This window comes from Venturia canescens, chromosome 1 (genome assembly GCF_019457755.1).
Source record: "Venturia canescens isolate UGA chromosome 1, ASM1945775v1, whole genome shotgun sequence".
Taxonomy (NCBI): domain Eukaryota; kingdom Metazoa; phylum Arthropoda; class Insecta; order Hymenoptera; family Ichneumonidae; genus Venturia; species Venturia canescens.
In genome coordinates, this window is record NC_057421.1 from 32745412 (window position 1) to 32767436 (window position 22025).

The following is a 22025-nucleotide window of genomic DNA, read 5'->3' on the forward strand; positions in this document are numbered from 1 at the left end:
TTTATTTTTATATGTTTCTACAGGATCTTTTACACTCAGTGCTCTCAGCGGAAAAATTATGTTCAGAGATATAGTGTACATCACGACTGATTATAGTTTAAGAATTCAAGATGGTTGGCTTATATTTCGTTGGTGGAGAAGTTATGTGCCCAAGGATGTCTCGGAAGGTATAGAAATTTTCAAAACTTTTGAGTATTTACTTTTCTCTGCAACTGTCTTTTATTTTCATCATCTTTTCGATCATCCTCAGCCATTTTTGTGTGACGTTTATTGTGATCAACTGAAATAGTACAATGGAAATTGAAAAAAAATTGTTTTTCAGATCTTTCACATTCCGATACGCGTCTATCTGTGATGTTGAATGGTTTTGAGCTGCACGTGTACAATCGTGGCCACTTGTATGCTCATCTAGAGAAAACGTTTGGCCTATCGTCACAGATGTTTCCAGACGCTGAAAATCACAGTATGAATATGGACGACAAAGACGCAGAGTCGATGAGCAACGCGGCAAATGAGACTCGTCAACAAATAAACGCAATGGACGTATCGCGTCACGTGGACAATATTAGACGACAAGAAGCTCATGTTATAGCGAGAACGTGGCGCGATTTGATACCTGTTATCAAATTAGATATTTGTACAGTAAGTTCAAAAGCATTTTCATTTTTTTTTTTTCGTTTTTGATCATTGAAAGAGGCTGATAATATTTTTGAATAATTTCAGGGAAGAATAGTATTCGGTAATCGTTTAGTACCGACGACATTATCGCTAACGGTGGAAGAGGCCCACTTTGTTTACTCGACGAAGCCGGCTGCGTCGCGTCACGATCATTTTATGCATTTCACAAAGTGCAAAGCGGAAAATTTCAAAGTGATATTAGCACCGAGTCCAAAGTATACGGGTATGGTAGACGATCCACCGAGATACATGGGCGAGGGTTTCGTCGTCTTGAGCTCGAACAATATGGAAGTATATTATTACATGGATGAGCCCGGTGTAGTACCGGAACATCCGGAGATGATAAGACTGGCGAACGGTGATATGGTCGAGGCGATGCCACCGATATGGGGGATCGATGTCAAGTGCGGCAAAGGAACGGATTTCAGTTATGGTCCTTGGGCAGATCGTCAACGTGAGAATCTTTTTAAATTTTTCTTCCCCAACGATTATCAGCCGTTGAAAATCACTAAATCACCGAAACCCGGTGACAAACGTCAGGTACAATCGTTCGACATACGTTTGTCAACATTGAACGAGGCAACAGTCGACATTTTGTTCAGTAAAAATCGTGAAACGAACGCGGTACATGTGAACGTGGGTGCAGGATCGTATCTCGAGATCACAATGCCTTGGATTGTACTGCAGGATGGATTTACGACGAAAATAACTGGGCAATTGTTGCATCTCGAGGCAACAACGAGTTTACAATACCGTAGTTTGGTCGAGAGCGAGACCCTTGAGTTCGGAGTTAAATGTCACTATCCAATAAGATGGAACGATCATCAAGAGTGGACGTTGAATTTAACCGGTTGCAAAGCAACCGCCAATCTCGTTTATTCGCACAAAGAATTTTTTCAGGATATGATTAACGATTGGGCAAGTAAATCGCGTCCAGATATACTGCACTTCGTTCCTTATACGTGGAAATTTAGTTTGTTGCTCAAGGAATTCGAGTTGATTACTATTTCGAACGAGTACAATTGGATCGATTGTTCATCGCAGAATCAGGAAAATGCTCACATTGCTTTTTGCGGCGAATTTTTCGATCTTTCCTTCGATCTACCCTTCGTTGATTTCCTACCGGTTACGATACCACTACGTTTTTGGATTCAGGGCGAAAGCGTCGATCTTTCGTTTTATCTTCCAGAAGTCAATACTAATCGTGTTATAATGTTGGCATTGGATAAAAACGCGAAGATCATGACGCGGGACGGTACATCGAAGCGTTTGGCTGATATGCCGCGACAGAAGAAATGGCGAAACGTTTGTCAACGAGGTGCTGGATGGGTTGATTGTTGGTCAGTTCCAATAGTAGCTTTGAGTATAAACTACACTTATCATCCTTGTCCACCATTAGGACCGACGCCGCAGGCCAATATAACCACACCAGAAAAAGAAGAGATACTCCTGTCACCGATGCGTATTCCACGTTGTCGAAAATCACCCGGTCTACATTGGACCCAGGACGGTACACAAAAGTTTGATCCCCAGTCGATAGCACCTGACAAAGTCAGTTTGGAGCTTGAGATAGGACCTTCCACTCTAATCCTCTATGGATCGTTAATTAAAAATTTCATACATTTGAAGGAAAATATATTCGGTTATTATCAATCGTTCACGGATATGCAAGCATCTCGAACCACTCAATCTTCAGGCACAACTGGTAGCGGCGCTAACGAGAGAAGCAAAGATCGTGATGTGCAAAACAATAGCAGTGTCGAGGCGTCGATCGAAGACGAGGAAACACGAACAAAGTCATTTGATCCACGCTATTATCGTCCTATCGAAGTAACCGTTGGAATTACGATGCACGACATACAAGCCCATCTAATTAAAAATTGTAACGACGCCGATCCACCCTGCCCTGTCATTTTACTCGAGCGATTTGGTTTCGAAATGAAAAAAGGCTTCAAAGAAACCGAATTACAATTACTCCTCTCACCTGCGATTATGCTACTCACCGACAATGTCACAAGACCCAGTAAAGAAACTCACTTGAAACAGGGTCATTTAATGCTCAGTTCACTTCAAGTACGAGGGCACGCTATGTTCAGCAACGAAGGACGCAGCTTGGATGAAGAAACTCTCGAGTACGCCTGGCTCATCGAAGTTCAGTTGGGTAAACTAAGCGGTAAAATAACGTCACCTCAATTACATCATTTGGCCACTTCGTTGGAAACTTTTGTTCTTATGGCCAAAAATACGGAAAACACCCTAAGACCACCCGGATTACCCCATCATTGTCATCATGGTTTGCCACCATTACAATGCTCCGACAGCGATCCCGATAATCACTACAGGTAGACCTTGAAATGTCTCTGCCCCCTTGAAACATTAATTTACCACTTCAGCGTTTCAATAGTACAATGCTAATCGTTCAATGATTATTTCAATATTTTATCAAAGTCAAATTTGACATGAGAAATGATTTATTTAAAATACTTTTACTAATTCGCAGATGTCCCAGTTCGGAGGACATCAAATACAGAATGACACGTGTCGCGATCGACGCGATTGATCTTTATCTTCAAGAAGCGGGAACTGCCACGCAAATTTGGATATCACCGATCCGCGTTTCCACTTGCAATTTGCATGGACAACAGGTCAAATCGGGGGTTACCGGCGTTTTACCAACTGTGCTGACGAGGCAGTTCGTTTCAGCTGCAGGACACTTTACTAATTCAAGCAACACCAATACCGCAGGCAGTGGAAGATCGCACAATAACGCCAGCAGTAGAATGTCTGGTATGGTCTTTTTGCTTCTGATACATCGAATCCTTCCATACATTGAATCCTCCACTGTTTGCTTAGGTATAGAAATAAAAATACCAACGAACTAATTTTTCAATTCAGTTCTCTATTTCAAACTATTTTTTTTTTTTTTCGAATTGTTGGAAATATTGAAAATTATTTACGGTAATTCGTTTTTTAATCACTCGTATCAGATTTCTCATTCTTTTATCAAGTTCATAAACTGTAAACTTTCGAGCTGACGATGAATGAGTCGTATTACGATTCAGTATGAATACAGATAAATGAACTTTTTAAGAGAGCAATGATCTTTTGAGATTTTTCTATGAGATACTCATTGCGTGAGAATTTTTTTCAGGCGACGGTGCGGACATTTGGCTTGAAGTGGGATCGGTGTCTATAGGCCCTGTAATAATCGAAGCGGCTATATCTCTACCAACTCCGGAGCACAACCTTCATCTCGTGCAAAATAAATATCTCAAGACTCACGACGCATCGACCAAAAGATTGTGGTTTTTGTGGCCTCAAGAGAGTGGAGTTAAAACAACGAAATGCGGCTGCATCGGAGGATGCGCATTTTTCGGTAAAAATCGCAATGGTGCGAGATTTTTCAAACCGAGCTATCACGATCTTGCTGATGGAATAAACATCGCCGCGTACAGGTATACATTTATACTCGTCATTTCCAAAGGACTCGTCATCGAGTCAAATTTTATACAATTGTAATTACTCATCGAGGAATTATTTAGACCCAGTCCCGGATAAGTTGGTTTTTTTTTGGGACTCATGTTTCTCTAAGTATGTTATGAGTAATACAACAAAATATCGATCGTAATTTATGAGAAATGGTAAGATCTGGAAGAAAAAGTTTTTCGTTGTGGCCTTTTTTGGTAGGAACGATTTGTGAAACTTTACGTTTTACAATGTTTTATTGGCTGTGACTCAAGAAGTGATTTCGAGAAATAAGTAAAATTTATACATTGCCAACGAGTCACGTTTGTCGTTGAAGTGTTGTTGCTGATTGTAATTGTAAAATTGAGATTTATTTCGTGATTTGAAGATACTAAGGTGAAAAAACGACAGAAAATACTCGTTTACTCAATCGTGGGTATACGTAAGGCTGAATTGTTCGCGATGTACTTCACGTAATAATTTTCTAACCGAAATTTTCTTTTTCAACAGTGTTTATTCATCTGTCACGTTCATTTGATTTATTGGTAATCAAGCTGGCTTCGCAATTCCGCAATTCTTCTATTCTGTCCCTCTATGAGCAATTTGCACGACTCAATTTCGCGCCTTGTGTTTTCGATCGTCGATTTTATTTCCCAAGATGAGTCTTGTCCTTGGTCATCGATGGTAGAAAATTTCCATGTATTCGCATCACTTATTTTTTCAGATAGCACTTCTGAACGCTGAGCTTCCTCGATCACGAGGTTCTTCGTCTCCTTTATGTTCGCTATCATGCTCACAAGCAACGCATCGTTCTTCCGTGGCTCTACGGTTTCGTCCTCGTCATCCAGCAATTGGTTCCCGGCCTCGTACAACATCTCCTCGACTATCGACAATATCTCATTCCACTCCCTGAAATAAGAAAATATTTGTTTCGAAAGGAAAAACAGGAGACACAAAGGTTACAGAAAAGGGCTGCGATGCTTCTTTAGCTCTACCTGTAATCTCCTCGAGCTCTGTTGTACTCGAATTTGCCGGCGTGAATTTCTCTGTAGACTTCAGCGCGTAGGCTATTCATGGCTTTCCTCTGACGTTTTTTACCCCGTTCGAGGATCACATTCCTGTCGTCAGCAAGAAGATCCAAGAAAGTTGCTATTGCATTTTCAGGATAAACATCAGCCAATTTGTTCATATCGTTTTGAGCGAGTGGTCTCGTTACCGCCAATTGCCACATCGATTCGGTGGTCACGTCCGAGCGTCCCATACAACAGTCGGACCGTGCCCCGGAGCACAAAATCTTTTCCTCCATTTCGGCCATAAGATTTCGGCGTTTTTCCTCCTGCTGCCTATATCATTGAACTTTGTTTTTTGTCCGATGAACCAAATCCTGCGAGTTGTCATTTTTATTGGGTGAGCTCGTGCTTTACCTGACAACGAGCTTCTGTCGAAGTATTTCCAACAATTTCAAATCCCGTTGGTCCGTTGATAGTTTAAAGATGTGCTTCATTTTTGGCACTTTTCTCAAGTCCTGCGCAAGCCGGTTCACCAGAAATCGTACCAATTCGTTTTCGCTGGTCACCACACCTTTTATCTCCTCGTCTATTTGATGCAACAATACTTCGTAGTAGGCAATCTCCGTCGGATCCGAGCCACAAGGCTGGCCCTGGTTGAAACTCAGCGTCTTGTACAGTTGAGATATATCACCTTAAATCGAGTATTTGTTTTGAATTGAAAACAAAAAAAACGATAGTCTTGTCGGTTGCATTATTTCAATGCAAAATGAGTTATTATTTTTTTGCTCCATTTTATATGAATTGTGGAATTGACTTACGAAATTGCATATTAATTGATCGATTAACAAACCCTGGAACTACGCAATAGAAAAAAAAAAAACAACGAACTTTCATTAAACCCGAGAGATGTTTTTTCATTTTCATTCCTATTTTCTTTTATTATTTTTTGATTTTTTTAATATAAGTTTTTATCTCTATAATAATTTCAATTCGATGATTCCAGGATTTTTCATACGACGCGGATTCTGTTTTTTAACTAACCAGATATTTTCGACTCAATATTCCTCATATAAAAATCTTCCATTTGACTTTCCGAGGGATGACTACCCAAAGTGTTGCTTGTCGTTAATCTGTGCAAAGCTCGAACATGACGTAATTTACTTCGATCTACGGAGCAAGGTACGATCATTATGTCCTTTGATTCGTCCTCTTCCTTGTCCAAACTTAATGCAACAACAGCATAAGTTCCTCGACGGTTCGGTAAGCATCTTATAGCCACATATGTCCTGCCGTCTGCAGATCTTTCTTCGAAATCTTCAGGGTCGCAGTCTGATAGTTAAATGTCACGATCAATCCTAATCGCTTTCTGTCACTTTTCATAATATCAAATAAATTTGGGTTCGCTATTTTCTTCGACAAAAATAAAAAACGCTCATATTTCCTCAACTTTAGTAACTCTTCAATAATCGATTTTCCCAAAAAATCTCTTCAAATTTACGTCATTAGACATTTCTGCTTCCTTGTGGAGAAACAAAAGTGAACGCGATCGTTTTTATAATTGTTTGATTTGACTTGGCGACTTCATCTTCATAAAAAAAACTAAATGGAATAAAAAAAAAAAAAAAAAATGAAAATGAAAATGATCTTGAGATAATCTATTAATGCACTTATTCTTTAATAACACAGTATTTATTTCAAACATTGGATCTACAATGAAGAACGAATTGGTGAATTCGTGAAAAAAAATCCTTACCTTCCACAGCTTCATTCCCAGACACGACGCTTTCCGGTGACTCGACATTGCCAAATATTGTTTTGGCATCGGGCAACGGACCGTCTCCCGGAGGCTTGGAGAAGGGTCCGGTCATTTTTTGTTCCTGAAGATTCATGAGAAAATACGCGAGAAACGAATTTCTGTTGCGCTTCCGAGATATACCGTGAACTTTTTCGCTGCATAATTTCATGAGCCATTGATCACAGAGTTTCTTGTCTCTTTCGTTTGTAATAAACGGATAATAGGTATTGGCGAATGATATGAAAAATAAATAATGCTGATCGAGGGTTTGTTCGGTCTCGTCGGCCATTATGAAAATTTGAAATGAACTCTTCACCGCATTATCATTGACGTTTTGTGTCAACAATTTGACAGATGTTAAGTTCTGCGAAATGATTTATTATCCAGGGTAAAATAGGAAAAATGAAATATTTATGATCACTGACATTGAACGTCAAGTTTGACAGGACGAGGTTTTGACAAGTAGCGAACAAAAACGGGGCAGCATCCCCTAATAACTGAATAACGATACTAATCCGAATTTCGTTTTGCAGAATAAACGAGCCTGGAAAGGAAAAAGGTTTTGGCCAATCGATTTTACACGATGGACAATTGGTTTTTCACACTCCGCCGTACAGTCTTCAGGACGTTTCGTTACAGGATTTATGCTATCCATCGTCGATACTGAAAAGTGGCGTTGAAAGATCGAGATCGGTGATGGACCACAACAAGGATTCGAATATCGATGACACCGGAAGTACAAGACTGAGTACGGCATCCGGCAGTCCGATCGCCGGTGCCGGTGATAGAAAACCTTTAGGACGACGATTTTCTTACACCTCAATGCGGTAATTTTTCTATTCAATAGCGGATGTACAGTAGTACAATATGGAGACGAACCAACGAATAATTTTCAAGTTCCTCGCGAATAGAAATCGAAAATTCCAGCTTTAAAAGTTGATTTATTATAGGATCTACCATTTAGTTGTCGAGAAAACAACAAACTTGTCCCGAGACTCTACCGAGTCTCTTTTTGATTAACGAAAAGCACATAGGCTCTTATGGCAAGCACACTTCCTGTGCGACAATTTAGATTTTATGAAATAGAATCCTCCCAATTTTAAAGAGCCAGAAACGAGATGTCTTGAGAAACCCTTCTTACCGGTGAAAATGAATTGGGAATGAAAAAACAAAAACACTCATTTGAGGTTAACGAGTAATAACGGAATAAACGGTGGAAAAGGTTTGACAACACCATGAATCAGCTGGTTTAAAATATAGATACGGATATGCATATAAATAGAAAATGGCTGTTGTCACATTTTGCTTGACAATTTTATTACGAAAGTATTTCGACCGCTCTATCATTATATTAAAAATTTATCAATCTCAACAAATAAGTTACACATAATTTTAATAATTGCGAGAATAAATTTTAACTGTTTCTTTGTTCATCATAAAAGCAAATAAGTTCAGTTGCTTTTTTAAATCACAAGTAACGCATTATCTTTATTTGCCGAACTTGAAAGTTGATGCTTTTATGCTTAATCGATCACATTGATCACATGAAAAGTCATTGATAAAAATGATCAATTTATGAAATAAGAAACGTGAGAAATTTCGATGAGAATATCCTTCACTGGACCATCGATTCAGTGAATCTTGATGAGAAAAAATGTTCCCCTCTATAAGGATGAGTTTGCAAAATTTCGAAAAATGAAGCGGTAGTATTCGAAAAACTCCTGAATTATTGTACCCATTCAATGCCATTTAATAAGTAAGAATAGGAAGATTTTATAGCGGAATATGTAATTGACCGATTGAGAACTATTTTTATTCATGTGAACGGTTACTCAACAGTGGGACGAATATGAAAGACGTACCATACTCGCGTCTCGTAGACGCGAGCCCTTCGACCCAATTGCCACTAAAATTGGACTCGGATTCAAAGCTGGACGCGGAAAGGAGTAAATCGATACTGAGTGTACCGGAAATTGAAATGGGACCGAAGAGTAGCGCATCCGACTCTAAGCTGGCGGTTGATTATTTCAATGCAATGGACAACGAGTTTTTGCAACAAAGTTGCAGTCCTCAGTCTTTACCGCTTGTAACGACTGACATACGTGCGTCGAATACCCATACCACAGCCAAGAGTGCGGATGTTGTGAATATTTCGGATTCTCATCATTCATTGTGCGCAAGAAGTGAATCTGAAGAACGACTTAAACAGGAAGTAAGCCTTTTTTTTATCATTTTCGGTTTAACGAAATGGACATAGCTATAATTGTTTGATTTACTTTTCAAACACGATGTTTCTTACGTCCTTCTTTAATGATCTCGTGATTAACGAAGACCCAAGTAAGTTTATTCAGTCCCAAAAATAGAGTATGCCAATTTTTTATCATCCTCCATTTCATGAATGAAACTCTATGAAACTTTGAGCTTATCGACCCATTTATAACCGTGATAATCCTTTTTTGGGCTTCATTTTTAGTGTTACATTTTTTTTTATACGACGATGGCAAAAAATTTTAATAGACGCTACCGACATGTACTACGGCATATCATAATTGAATAAGTTATCAACGACTTGAAACAATCCTGGAGATTCTTTTAAAAAAATTCATACGTATGGAGCTTACTCTTCCAATACTTTGAAAGACATTTTGATATTTGAATGCCAGACGTGTGTGATCCATTAAAAACGTTCCTCTTTGTAGATTTCACGTTTCTGTATCCGCCAACAGTATGCTTTTACACTTTTCATAGGAAATTTCAGTGTGAACACCATTTGTTTCGAAAAAATCATAGCTAAGGAACAAAGCATGAATTTAGAAATGAAAACGCTACATAATTCGCTGTTGAAAAGTGTGCTAACCATTCACGTTTTATCGAAACCCGTTGTTTTATGATTTTTCATTTAACAGGTACAACGTACGATATCGATGTCGTCGGAAAATCATTCCGAAGCATTTTATTCGGCGGACGAGGACACGAGTCATGGTTTAGGTGGAAGTCGCACATCAAGTTTACGCCAATCAATAGTTGGCTCTGGCTCAGTTTTGAATCGCAACGATAGTATGAAGAAAAAGTATTCCTCCGATTTGTCCATCGTCGAAAGCACGGCTAACGTGAACGTGTCGATTGGTGAAAAAGCCCATACGCTCGAAAGGTCGAAACCTGTACCCACGACAGGCCGTCGCGGCCAACGAGTTGCCAATGGAAATTATCGTAAAGACGAGCAAGGAAAAGAAAATCGTGATGGAACGCATCACGATTCGTCGGACACTCATTCCGTATCTTCGACGAGTTTTATTTCAGCTGTTTCCTCTCAGGAAGATATGACTTTCGTTAATCTTCACATGCAAGTTAATAAACCGATCGTCGATTCGGCGTTACTGATGTCCAGTTACGTCAGTCATTTGACACAGGTTAATAAATTAATTAAGATCCCGTTCTACGTTACGGATAATTGCTTCATCGAGTAAATATTAATCATTAATCGATAATAACTCGTTATTTTTTATCGGGGATTACAATTTTGTTCTGACTTGGTCAAAAAGAATGACCAATTTTTAACGTTCAAACTTGCTCAACCTTTTTATAGATGTTTCTAAAAATTCCTCAATTTTCGCTCAGAAAATATGAAGTACGATAACTGATTTTTTTTTCCTTTAGGTCCGTTGTTCGAATTGGAATCAGTCATCGTTTCCGTCCTCTAGCGATGCCTTTACAACGCCCATGTTTAAACGAACCGAAGACGGTCGATTGGTATATATCGGTGGTCGATACGTCCCAAAATTCGAAACCATTACCGAAGGATTCACGTCGTTAAAGATGATAACGCGAATTGACGGTTCACCAACAGCGACTTCCTCCAATAAAACACCGACTCATCCCTATTTATGGGACAACGCAACGTTGATACAGTCTGAAGGTTAGCTCACTATTTTATTGCACGAATATGAAAAAGTTTTGGGAAATTACATTAAGAAAAAAAACAATTTTTCTAACAATGCTCATTCTATTTTTGCTACGAATGGAATCTTTACAGCCACATTTAAACATTCTTTGGTGATGATTTTTTTCAATTTGTTATCTCAAATAGTTAATTATCATGAAAAAAAAAACTACAAATTGGAATATCTTTATTGTTTTAAATTATGCATTCATGACTTTTTTGCACTTTATGACACGAAAAATGAAATGATTGAGCAAGTTAACTTTCTAATGATCGACTTCGATCTACATATTTTATATTTTTAAAATACCACATATTTTTTTTATTGAAGAATTTTCAAGTTCATTATTATAGCATAAGGAATTGAAGTAGGGTTTTATTATTCTACCGAGTTTGAGCAACGATTTTTATTTTTTTTTTTTTCAAATTATAGCTGATGATGATAGCGTTGTACGTGATGAGGAAGAATTATTGGCAGTACAACACGAGACTGGATCACGTACGACCGTGATAGTTAAATTGAAAGGTGACGTCGACATCATGTTGAGTCCGATGGTTCTAGAATCTCTCCAGCGTTTCATTGATGTTATAACACCGACCCTAGCAAATTTGCATCCTCTGACAATCCTGAATCATTTGCACAGCGAGTGCATCTCGCGGGTCGAAGACGCGAATATTTTGAAGCAAGATCAGAGCCTGTCTTACTGGAGTCAGGTTCAAACGAGCTCGAAACGCTCCACTGCCGAGCGAAATATTAAAAACGGTCAAGGTGACGAGAAAAGTCAGTGGAGAGAAAAAAACACAACATTAACACTGCTCGAATACATTTCATGTATTCTTAATAACAAAAATGCTTTTTTTCGCATCCGTAGGTAAAATCGCTCTTCAAACAAGTGTTTACGAGGAAAGCATCACAACACAGGTTCAGGGTAGCATTATTTTACCAAAAGTAAGCATAGTAAACTGCTGTTTTTATTTAAATGTCCAACAATTTTCCGAATAATCAGTTTGTAACTCTTTTACCTTCCTCATTATCTTGAGTATCAACTTATTAATGAGTTAACTTTTTGTGTAGGCCTAGAAAAAATAAGATATTCACTTTTCATTTACAGTTGAACATCACGCTTCTTCAAGCATCCGTCGTTGAAGAAATAATATCTTTCTCCGCTCTCGACAATATACGTGATTTAACGTGCGTTTCTTTATTCGCAATATGCTTTGACGATGTAACAGCGAGATTTTATCTTGGAAAACAAGCTCGCGAAGTTGTACAAACTTTTCACAAGCCAACGGTACTCCCGAATCAGAAGAAGGTCAATAAAATTAGTAAAGCATTTCTGCCAGGACACCAAAGTGCCGCTGTCGTTACTGATATTGGAGGAGGCGAAACAGTTTACATCGAAACATCGGAAAAACAGCAAGAAGAAATAATCGTTACTCTTGGAATAGGTTAATGAAATTTTCTCTTATTAATTTCAAAACTTATGGAAAATTGGAATAATTTTATTTAAAAAAAACATCAATAACCAAAGATTGATATTTGCGAAAACCAATGACTTGCCAAGAGATCAAAAAATGGCTTCAATAAAGTATTTCATGCTACAGGTAAAATTCACTCTCAATTGCGAAGATTACGGAACGAATCGTCGATTCTCAAAGACGCTGTGATAACGGCAATACCGGCTCATTATTCGAGAGTATTATTCACCTGCACTCGGATAACATCGCCGCTGAAATGCATCGATTATTATCTCCATCAGCCAACAGAAGACAAGGAGAAGTCGAGTGTAATTGACTGTCACTATAGTTTAATCGATCACAAGCTCTTAAGTGGAACTAAACTAACTTCGTTGGATTGCAGAAACAAAATGGTACGCCCCAAGCCACCGAAGAATTTACAGCAGGGAGTGGTGAAGACAGACTGGGTTTCATTATGTTTGAGTGTGGATTGGAAGGTATAAAATTGAAAGTCGTAAAAAGATCACAGTTCGAAAAAGGTGATAATGGACAAGACTCGAAGAAAGCAGAGACGGAAATTTTTTATACTGATAGCGTCAAGAGCCACGATGATTTGGATAATGCTGCCCGTAAGTAAAACAAATTGGAAGGGATTGGAAACGTTTGTAAAACATCAAGAAAAATATCTTTAGAAATATAATGAAAATAATGAGACGATCAAGAATATCGCAAAACTTTGCTAGTTATCTTCAAATGACGGTGAAAAACGTAGATTCGAGAAAAATTAAATTATTATATATTTTCCAGCTGCGAATACAGCAACTGCGGAAAATGATGCAGCTGCTCCAAATGTTTCGAACAATGGACCGATTAACACCAGTGCAACTTGCACAAGTCTCGTAACTAGAGTCTCGAATGGTAATACTGTGTCTTGCGTGATCGAATTAAAAACAGTATGGTTTAATTTCGCTGCACCACCGAGAACACCAATAACAAGGAAAATTGATTACACAAGACTCGATTGGAATCTTTTAAGCACAGCGTCTCCTGCTATAAACGCTTGGATGAATCCAAGTAACAGATTTGCCATTAGAATAGTTCACATGTTTCGGAGTATGTATCAAAGATCAACCGCTATTGTGGCTTGTCTCATGGCTGAAGCGTTAGATGTCCAAGGCATTCACATGCCCATAAAGGTAAATAAAATAAAAAGTATAGATTTCAAATTTTCCGTGGGAAGTAACGTCCCTATCTCAGTTTCCAGAAGGAGGTATAGAAAATTTCATCGTGAGGCATTTGTTACATAATATATGTGAATTTGAAAAACAGACCTAAGTTATAAACATTGAATCTTCTATAAAGATTCAAGATCAAGGTTCAAGATTTTTTTTTACAAGATTCCACAAGATATTTTTTCAACAGAAGAGTAGTTAGTTCATTCAGCAATATTATAAACTCTAAACTTTGGCAGATGTTATTTAATTTTTTATAGAAAAGAAATCTAAGTTTACGTATTTTACAAAAATGTACCAGAAAAATTTTTCCTTCGAAGATGAAACTTTTTTTCTAAAAAAAGGAGGATACACAAAAGCAACTTTCTAAGCAACTTAAAAAGGAAAAACATTTCAAATCCGTTTCAGAGTCGATACGGTAGACTAACACCATTGGCAAAAACTTTGCAAGAAGATCCGTCCTGTCAATTGTGCAGTATTCTACAAAACTACGTTTTGCTCTCCGATCTGGCAACGATCGGTGCGAATCTCAGAGAAACTGATCAGCCATTATTATCTACACTCCGCCAGGTTCGAATGATAAAATATTTAGTTGTGCAAATTTTCTAATAAAAATTATTAAAATATGTGATTTTCGATTGATTTTCAGGGTGTAATAGTTCTGAGTCGACAATGGAAAAATGTACTTTATACTCCATTGCTATTGGAGCACAATTACAAAACGAAACACGTGAAACCACTGAATGTGACGTTTGCCGTCTCTGATCCTGACGATGTAAGATATCAATCTGTGATACTTCCGTTCTATTTTAATCCACACATTGAAAAACAAGAAAAATTTTTTTCCAAAAATTCACAACAAATTTTAATTTTTAATACTTTTATTATGATTTACGCAAGTCGTACAATTTTTCTTGTCTTATTAACTCGTAATCTTTGGTAATGGAAACATCTATAACTTTATGAAAACAAGATATACATAATCCCGTAGGAGTGCTCCGTTCGGTGTGTGAACAAGTACGAGCGAGAAGAGATAATAAGCGATAAAAAGAGGAGTAAGAAATTATTTTGAGCAAAATTTATTCACAATTAAGAAAAACAATGCATTGCAAAGGGTGCAAAAATGTTTGCTTTTTAATTACATACATTGAGAACAAAAAAATAAACGAAGGAAATGAAGTATTGGGTACAAGCTGATACGCACATACATTTGGATTTGAAGAGCCTCTAGGCATTAGATAAATGTTTCATACGTAATAATTGTTGTCACTGCAGTGGTTCATCGATTTTAGTTTCCATGCCACTATCATTATTTCATTTGAACGCCTGGGGATAGTATTTATTGGGTGTTTTTTTTTTTTTCCACAAAACACGAAATGTACGTAAACATGAAAAAAGTTTCTTCCGAGCACTTTTTTCTCTCTCATTAAAGCTTGAAACGATACATGTCGATCGTAATTAACAAGATGACGTTTCACGATCTTCCAGCGACTAACACTCGATTATTCATCAAGCTCATCGTTTGTTCCCATTGAAATTCCACCGTCATTCGTCTATAATCATTATTCGGCACATTAAACACGGAACACACCTACGTTTGACCGTTTCTTTTTTTCGCTCTTTTTTCTCTATTCAAAGAAATACGTTTTTGTTTGCAACTCCACTGATATTTCTCTTTCCCTATACTTAGCTCGCTTAGTACGGTACACGAACATAGAATTGGCTTGCTTAATATACACAGGAAAATTTGCTGACTGACGGTGAAGGTAGCGGTGGAGACGTTGACGATCAAGAAGTTACCGACGAATGTGCTATGCTGATTCACACCGACCACATGCACAAACAGATCAAAGGAGCTCAGGACAAGAGTACAGGTAGAGTCACCATCGTTGTCCTCTTCGACTTGATCAACGCCTTACAATAGTACATTATAACACTAGGACGAAAAAGATTTTTCGTACGCGTGTTATACGAAATTTTATATTACAAGGTGCGGAAATGGGGGTTTTGTGTACGCGAAGCGTACGCAAAAGCGTCCATTTACGTACCGCGTGATATAAAAGTTTTACTCTTTCAATCGTCTCGAAACAAATTGAATCTTTTCTCAAAAAAAGCGAGAAAGTTCCAACGAAATGCATTGTGTTGCTTCTGACGGTAGATAGAGAAAAGAGATGGTATCTGTTTCAGTATAGAATGGATACCGGTCGAGTTGTTTTTTTTTTTTTTTTTTTTTTTTTTTTTTTTTTTTTTTTAACAATCATGATTACTGATTATTGATCATTTCCGAAATTTTTTCTAAATAATTCTCGTGACAGCACACTTTCGAGAAGATTATTTTTCTCTGTTAAATTTTGGGATCTTCCCTGAATTTATGCTCTTCCGGTAGCCATTTTTTGGCCTTTTTTGTCAAGTCCCGTATATAGAAGATGTAAAGTAACGATTTGTTAACATTGATAGGACACAACAAGCCCTCTTGCTGAATAGCAACAGCTCTCAGCTGACTTTTATCAAGGATATTTAAATTCAAAGCTGACTTTCCAGGCGCCACACGCTGCTTCTATTTCATTTTATTATGGAAGTGAATTTAATTTTCATTGAAAATTTTATATTTGTTTAAATTACATTTTTTTTTTCAACACGTCTCCTCGACTTTTTTTTTCATTTTCAAATTGATAAATTCCGTTTGGGAGCGGATAAAAAAATTATTCGACTTTTTGGAGAAACAATTGATTAATTGTGAGAATTAGTATTCGGAAAAATTGAAAGATCCAAAACTGATAAACTGTTAATAAATGTAAAGCAACAAAATATTCAAACTGACGTGGGATAGATACATTTTGTGGAGTCTGGATTGAGATAATTTGATTGGACGATTGCACACCCCCCTGTGAGAAAGCTTTTTTTTGCTTCACAAAAAAATTGCTTGCTTTAAATCTAGCTTCGTGGGTATTGCATATAATTACTTTATTTGGCCCTAGACGTTAGTGTATTTCGGTGAGAATCACTTTCCAAGTCCTGCTTTCTTTTCGATTGACGAAAATACCGAGAAATTTCATATTCATTCAATAAATCAAAACATTTATTTGAGAATAAATAAACGATGTTGTACCGTTAAAAATAGTTTCCAATTTTCAACTAAAAAAGTTACTTCTCGGAGCATGCTATTCAACATGACCTCAGCGATCGACATCGATATGGCAAAATCCTATTTTAACATGTTGTGCATTCGTTACCATACGACTAAAGATCAAAATTATTGGTACACATTGACTCAAAAACGAAACGTTTGTTGGCTTGGATTTGAAATTAATAACACCAGGAATGTGTGGTGATGGTTTGACCGTACCGGTGAGTTCTCCACGTGGTCGTGAGACTACGCCCCTTGCAACCCCGATTATAACTGGTCCGGATTCATTGACATCACCTTCACCACCGATAAACACGAAACGTGGAAGATCGCTTCAGCCTACGCAAGTACCCGTTAGTACGAGGGCGAGTATCGTCTTTCCTTTGCTAACTAGCGGTGGCCTTTTCAATCAGCCACGGGAACCTAACAATATAAGTAAGTTTCTTATAAAAGGCGAACCTATACCGAAAAGAAAAAGTTGAGAAGAGAAAAAAAACTCTTAAAAAATTCGTCGAGGTTGATGATTTTCATTTCTCGACATTAGGTCCTCTCGCATGTGCTTATAACTTTGAGAAATATCGTAGGTATATTTTCTACATCGAATCACAGGAACAAGCACACTGGGCGTTGTGTCATTGAAGCTTTGGGATTAACTAATTGCTGCTTCGCTTTTTTATTTTTTATTTTTTTTATTTTTTTTTTTTTTAATTTTTAATCCGTATATTTTAAATCGTATCGTCTTTGCTTCTTAATGCTGTAAATAGTGGGAGAAAATAATATTGTAGTCGCTGAATTCTCGATCGAAGGAACAAGATAGAGAAGAATTCCCGTGCAATTTTAATTCAGTCTTCGAAATTTTTTGAGACACGCTGGATATTTTAATGATGAAAAACTTGTTTTTTCTTCTCTTTGGAATGATTCAAAACCTGTCTTCTTTCTATCGTTAATCGAGGATGTAATAATTCTCAGTAAATTTGATCAAACGTACAGCTCGTAAGTATTGAGATGACGTGAGATGAGGTTGAAAATGTACAAAAATCAATTATTTAAAAGATTTATCGAATCTCCAAGAATCCCAATGACTTTCGAACGATGTATCAAATTAAGCGATTATTGGCATTTTCTATCGTGGTCTCAAGTCCCAATGTGTACCTGTAACGATGAATATGTTTCTGTTAGGCTATGGAACGCTGAAAGAAGAAAAAACACCTCAGATTCATGTTTCTCATTCGCATCAGCTGGGTTCGAACCCGAGCATATATTCAGGGGTTGTCGGTCATGGGAGTCAACACAGTACAGGCAGTATGGAACAAGTTACGTCGCCGACAGTGCAAAGTTCAAGCAGACCCGTTAATACGGGAGAGGATCTGTACAGCTGGATGGCGAAACAACAGGAATTTATCAAGGACACGGACAAAGGAAATTTGAAAGGAAATTGGGTAAGTATCAGGAATATTTACATTTTCAAATGATCAAATGATCATGGATGTATACTTCTTCACTACAATACTCTGATCAAAGCAATTTCATCGTGATCTAAAACTTTCTCAGGTCTTTCGCGCTGAACAAAAAACGGTCAAGGTACCTCCAATTTATTCATCATACGTCCAACGTATATAGATTGTAGAGCATTATTTTTTCATAACATTTCTTGGTCATGCCTCAAACGATTCTTTGGTCTTTGGTATGAACTTGAAAGTTGTAGAAACGGCTGCTTCAAACGTTTCTTACCACTTGAATATTCCTATTTGAATACTTGATTCCTATTTTTTCGGGGTAATTTATTTGATAATGTTGTGAAATGAGTTTGAAATCAGCAGGCATTGCGGTGATAACTAAGCATGACCACGGAAGGTTGGATTTTATTTTTTCAAAATTATTGTGTAAATTATTCGCTTTGCCTGCTGAGAATCATAGAAATTTGTGTTCAAAACGAATTGTGTTTAGAAGGTGCAATGATCATTCCGGCTTGCCTGCGAAATTATTTGAAACTGTGAAACATCGTGGAAAAATTCGATTTTTTTTTTTTTTTTTTACTAATGGTCACTCATGCTCGGCTATTGCAGGACTCCAAAATAAATACCATGACGACTGAGGACACGGAAGATTCTGATATTCAGAGTGGTACTTATCTTTACCCTATGAAAGATTCGCTGAGACTGTTGGACGCTCATCTCATTTTTGAACCGCTGCTGTCTTCTCTCTCCGTGATGCCCCAGCAAATGCTTTCGGCAATCGGTTCCGGGAACGTCAACAACGTATCTTCTCTCGATTCACTTGGGTCGAATCTGTCACTCGTCGGGACCATGGAAACCATGAGGATCGACATTGTTGTCAGTGAATATGGAAAAGTAACCGACAAGAAGAAAGGTAATTAACATCTGGCACCAACAATAGTAAAGTTGAACTTCGTATTCAATTAACAAATGATAATATTAAATAAGATAGGAAATAAGTAATACACTTATTTTATAACCTTGTCCACAGCGAACAACAAATATCAGAATCGTAAAGGCGGTAAATTTTACCTCGACATTCCACCCGAGACTCCGGCATTTTTGTGCGAAAAAATTGGTATTGACATCGACGTGAAAAAAATGGCTGACATGACGGTTGACGATATGATACAGCGACAAAACGTTCTGTACATCTCGCGTGGCCAACTTAAAAAGCATACCAGTACTGTAGTCAATTTTAGTTTAAACATACGCTACATAAGCCAGCAGGTTAATATGCCTTTGTTGCGATTGCTTCATCAAATAAGCAATATGTATCAGAATGTGAAAGAAACACAGATGGAACTGAAGGAACAACAGCCCGAAAGTAAAAGGAGCGTTAATCTCGCAGACAATGATCCCGTTATGAAAAACGGTTCATCGTCGAGTTAGTAGAACAATTTTATTCTTTAATTTTAAATCGTGTCTCCAAGATTGTCTTGAATCTTCTTTTTAAACGAATTTCGAAATTTCTACTGAATTATACACTTTTTCAGTTGTCATTTGAAACGTTCGTTTTCAAGGATATTAAAGTTATTTCACAAGACTATAAATTTTTTGGTAGGAGTATTCGATTCATTCCAATTGTTGTTTAACAGCTTCCGATCTTCAAGATCAACTTCTTTCGGGTGGTAAAAAATTAGAAGAACCGTTGTTGCGCAACAACTTTGATCCGAACCAACCAAAAGTAATATCACCATCAGCCAGCATACGGTCGAGACCTCAGAGTTTTGCACAAAAGCTTCGTAGCACTGGAAAAAGTGTGAAGGGTTATATAAACTTGAGCGAAGGAGTAATAACACCAAATTTCGGTGCTAGCCCGAGTGGCTCGGGATTAGACAAATATAGTGTTTTGTCCGACAAATGCAAGGACAACGCAGCGCTGACTCCTCGTTGTTGGAAAACCATTTATTATCTTCTTGACCTATATGCAACGAAACCTGAGACTAAAACCATTACGCACCGTTTCTCCATACCGGCTGAACCGTCGGATCATCATTACAAAGGGTCACGAAAATATGAAAATCTCCATGAGACAAAAGAACCGGATTTAGAGAAAGGACTCAATGCTGATAGTAGTTCGACTCCGGTGCCACCTCCTAGAGAATTGAGTGAGTCCAAAAGACACGAGTTCCTTAACAGGTGTAACATTCGTTTATTAATCTCGTTGGCTTTTTCTGTCTCATAGACGTTGTAACTGGGGAGCGAACACGCTTGATAATTTTCGGCGTTGCCAGAATACACAGAACCAGGCTATTGGCAACGCTTAGTGGTTTAAAACTCGAGGCCGAAATAACGAGCTTACATGCGAGTCTTACGTGCCGCAAAAAATCGCGTCCTGCCAGCCTCGAGTGCAGTCTCACCGGACAAATTGGCCGAACTATGATCGTTCTTCTTGAAGGGGTTGCGCCCAGTCAACAAACAGTTGTCAAAGTTACGGTCGGAAAATCGCAAGCCCTTTATTCCAGCGTTACGAGACGTCAGAAGGATAAAAACAGTGGATTGTTGACTGTCGGTGCTGTTAATATCGATATACCTCAACATCCTGTAGCCTTGCACGGAATGATGACGAGAGGAAGCAAACAATTATCATCGACCTTGCAAGTAAGTCTTAAAGTATGCGATAACAACGATCAGCATAAAAGCAGCGTTCTATATAACTGTCAATACTCTATGGAATAAGTGCTGGAGAGAGTTCGAAATAATAATCGAAGCAAAAAAAATTCAATATTCTACCTTCTCAATCAAACACCGTTTCAACATTCATTTAACTTTAATTATTGTAGCTTATAATAGAACACTACCGATCCTACAAACGAAACCGTTGTCAATCCATGTTATTTTTAAATTGAAAGGAATTGAGAGTAACGAGAACATCGTCAAGATTATCGCGTGGACAACAACAGGAAGAAATGGATGGTGCACCGGCAAGTCCTCATCATTATCAACCCGCACCAACGATCGACGTTGAAAAGCCACAGCCAGTCTCAAGCCTGCTGGAGCCAATAGTTATGCAATTCCACATTATACTTCAGAGTCTCAGTATAACAGCCGCTCTTCTGCCATCACTACAGGCTCAATATAAAATGGATCAAGTCAATAGTTCCGGTATAACCGGTAGCAAAGCAAAATTCACGATTGATTTGCCACGTCACAGCTTGAGTTTCACTACGAAACTTCAAGTGACTGAAGCAAATTTACCGTCCGAAGCGAGTATCGAACTTCCCAAAGTGCATGTATCTGCTGAATACATTCAAGACGGAACCAGCAGTTTGAACGAGAGCAAGATTGCTGGTAAATTTATATTTTTTTTTCTTTATTTTTTCATTTTTCAAACGAATTTCAATTGATACGTCATTTATATATAAAAATTTATATTTTATCAGATGGGGTAGTGTTACGACAAGGAAGTTATTTGAGCGCAACGGCAGACATTGGTGTATTCGAACATTCCTTAACCACCGATCTCCTCAACCATTTAGTGTTCGTTCAAAAAGTTTTTATGAAAGAAGTGAACGAAGTTGTGCAAAAAGTTTACGGTGGTGAAAAACCCGTGCCATTGTGGCTCGAGGACGAAGAACCTACAAGCTCCAGTCTCAAACGAATTTTGTTTTCTCTCATTATCCGCATCAAGGTAAATGATGTTTCTTTCCCCTCTTGTGCCTCGAATAAACAGAATTATTGATTCGTCTTGGTTCGCCTTGAACATAAATCATAATCATAAATAATTGTTATGATAAAATTATTAAATTATCGTAATCGATGTATTTTATGTAGTAAAAAAATCTCAGCTTATAAAACCGAGACTGGTTTTATCAATAATG

The 22025-nt window shown here is 37.8% G+C and overlaps 1 protein-coding gene across 11 annotated transcripts in view; it reads left to right on the forward strand.

Moving 5' to 3' along the window:
* The window catches only part of tweek (transmembrane protein KIAA1109 homolog tweek), a 34917-nt gene that overhangs the window by 1770 nt on the left and 11122 nt on the right, over nt 1-22025 (forward strand). For 3 of the 11 annotated variants that reach the window (XM_043415290.1, XM_043415436.1, XM_043415598.1), the window contains exons 3-30: nt 24-167; nt 323-642; nt 724-3020; nt 3179-3465; nt 3830-4133; nt 7482-7775; nt 8788-9160; nt 9280-9285; nt 9855-10358; nt 10606-10864; nt 11322-11669; nt 11761-11837; nt 12001-12337; nt 12494-12675; nt 12750-12975; nt 13154-13542; nt 13987-14148; nt 14228-14353; nt 15320-15452; nt 16898-17140; nt 17885-18144; nt 18257-18286; nt 18772-19075; nt 19193-19588; nt 19800-20312; nt 20390-20805; nt 21057-21495; nt 21588-21835. In XM_043415290.1, coding sequence (XP_043271225.1) covers nt 24-167; nt 323-642; nt 724-3020; nt 3179-3465; nt 3830-4133; nt 7482-7775; nt 8788-9160; nt 9280-9285; nt 9855-10358; nt 10606-10864; nt 11322-11669; nt 11761-11837; nt 12001-12337; nt 12494-12675; nt 12750-12975; nt 13154-13542; nt 13987-14148; nt 14228-14353; nt 15320-15452; nt 16898-17140; nt 17885-18144; nt 18257-18286; nt 18772-19075; nt 19193-19588; nt 19800-20312; nt 20390-20805; nt 21057-21495; nt 21588-21835 — 9617 coding nt within the window. Of the gene's footprint in view, nt 1-23; nt 168-322; nt 643-723; nt 3021-3178; nt 3466-3829; nt 4134-7481; nt 7776-8787; nt 9161-9279; nt 9286-9854; nt 10359-10605; nt 10865-11321; nt 11670-11760; nt 11838-12000; nt 12338-12493; nt 12676-12749; nt 12976-13153; nt 13543-13986; nt 14149-14227; nt 14354-14569; nt 14634-15319; nt 15453-16897; nt 17141-17884; nt 18145-18256; nt 18287-18771; nt 19076-19192; nt 19589-19799; nt 20313-20389; nt 20806-21056; nt 21496-21587; nt 21836-22025 lie in introns of all 11 variants that reach the window. The other 8 variants (XM_043415770.1, XM_043415839.1, XM_043415347.1 and 5 more) reach the window with 6 other exon arrangements.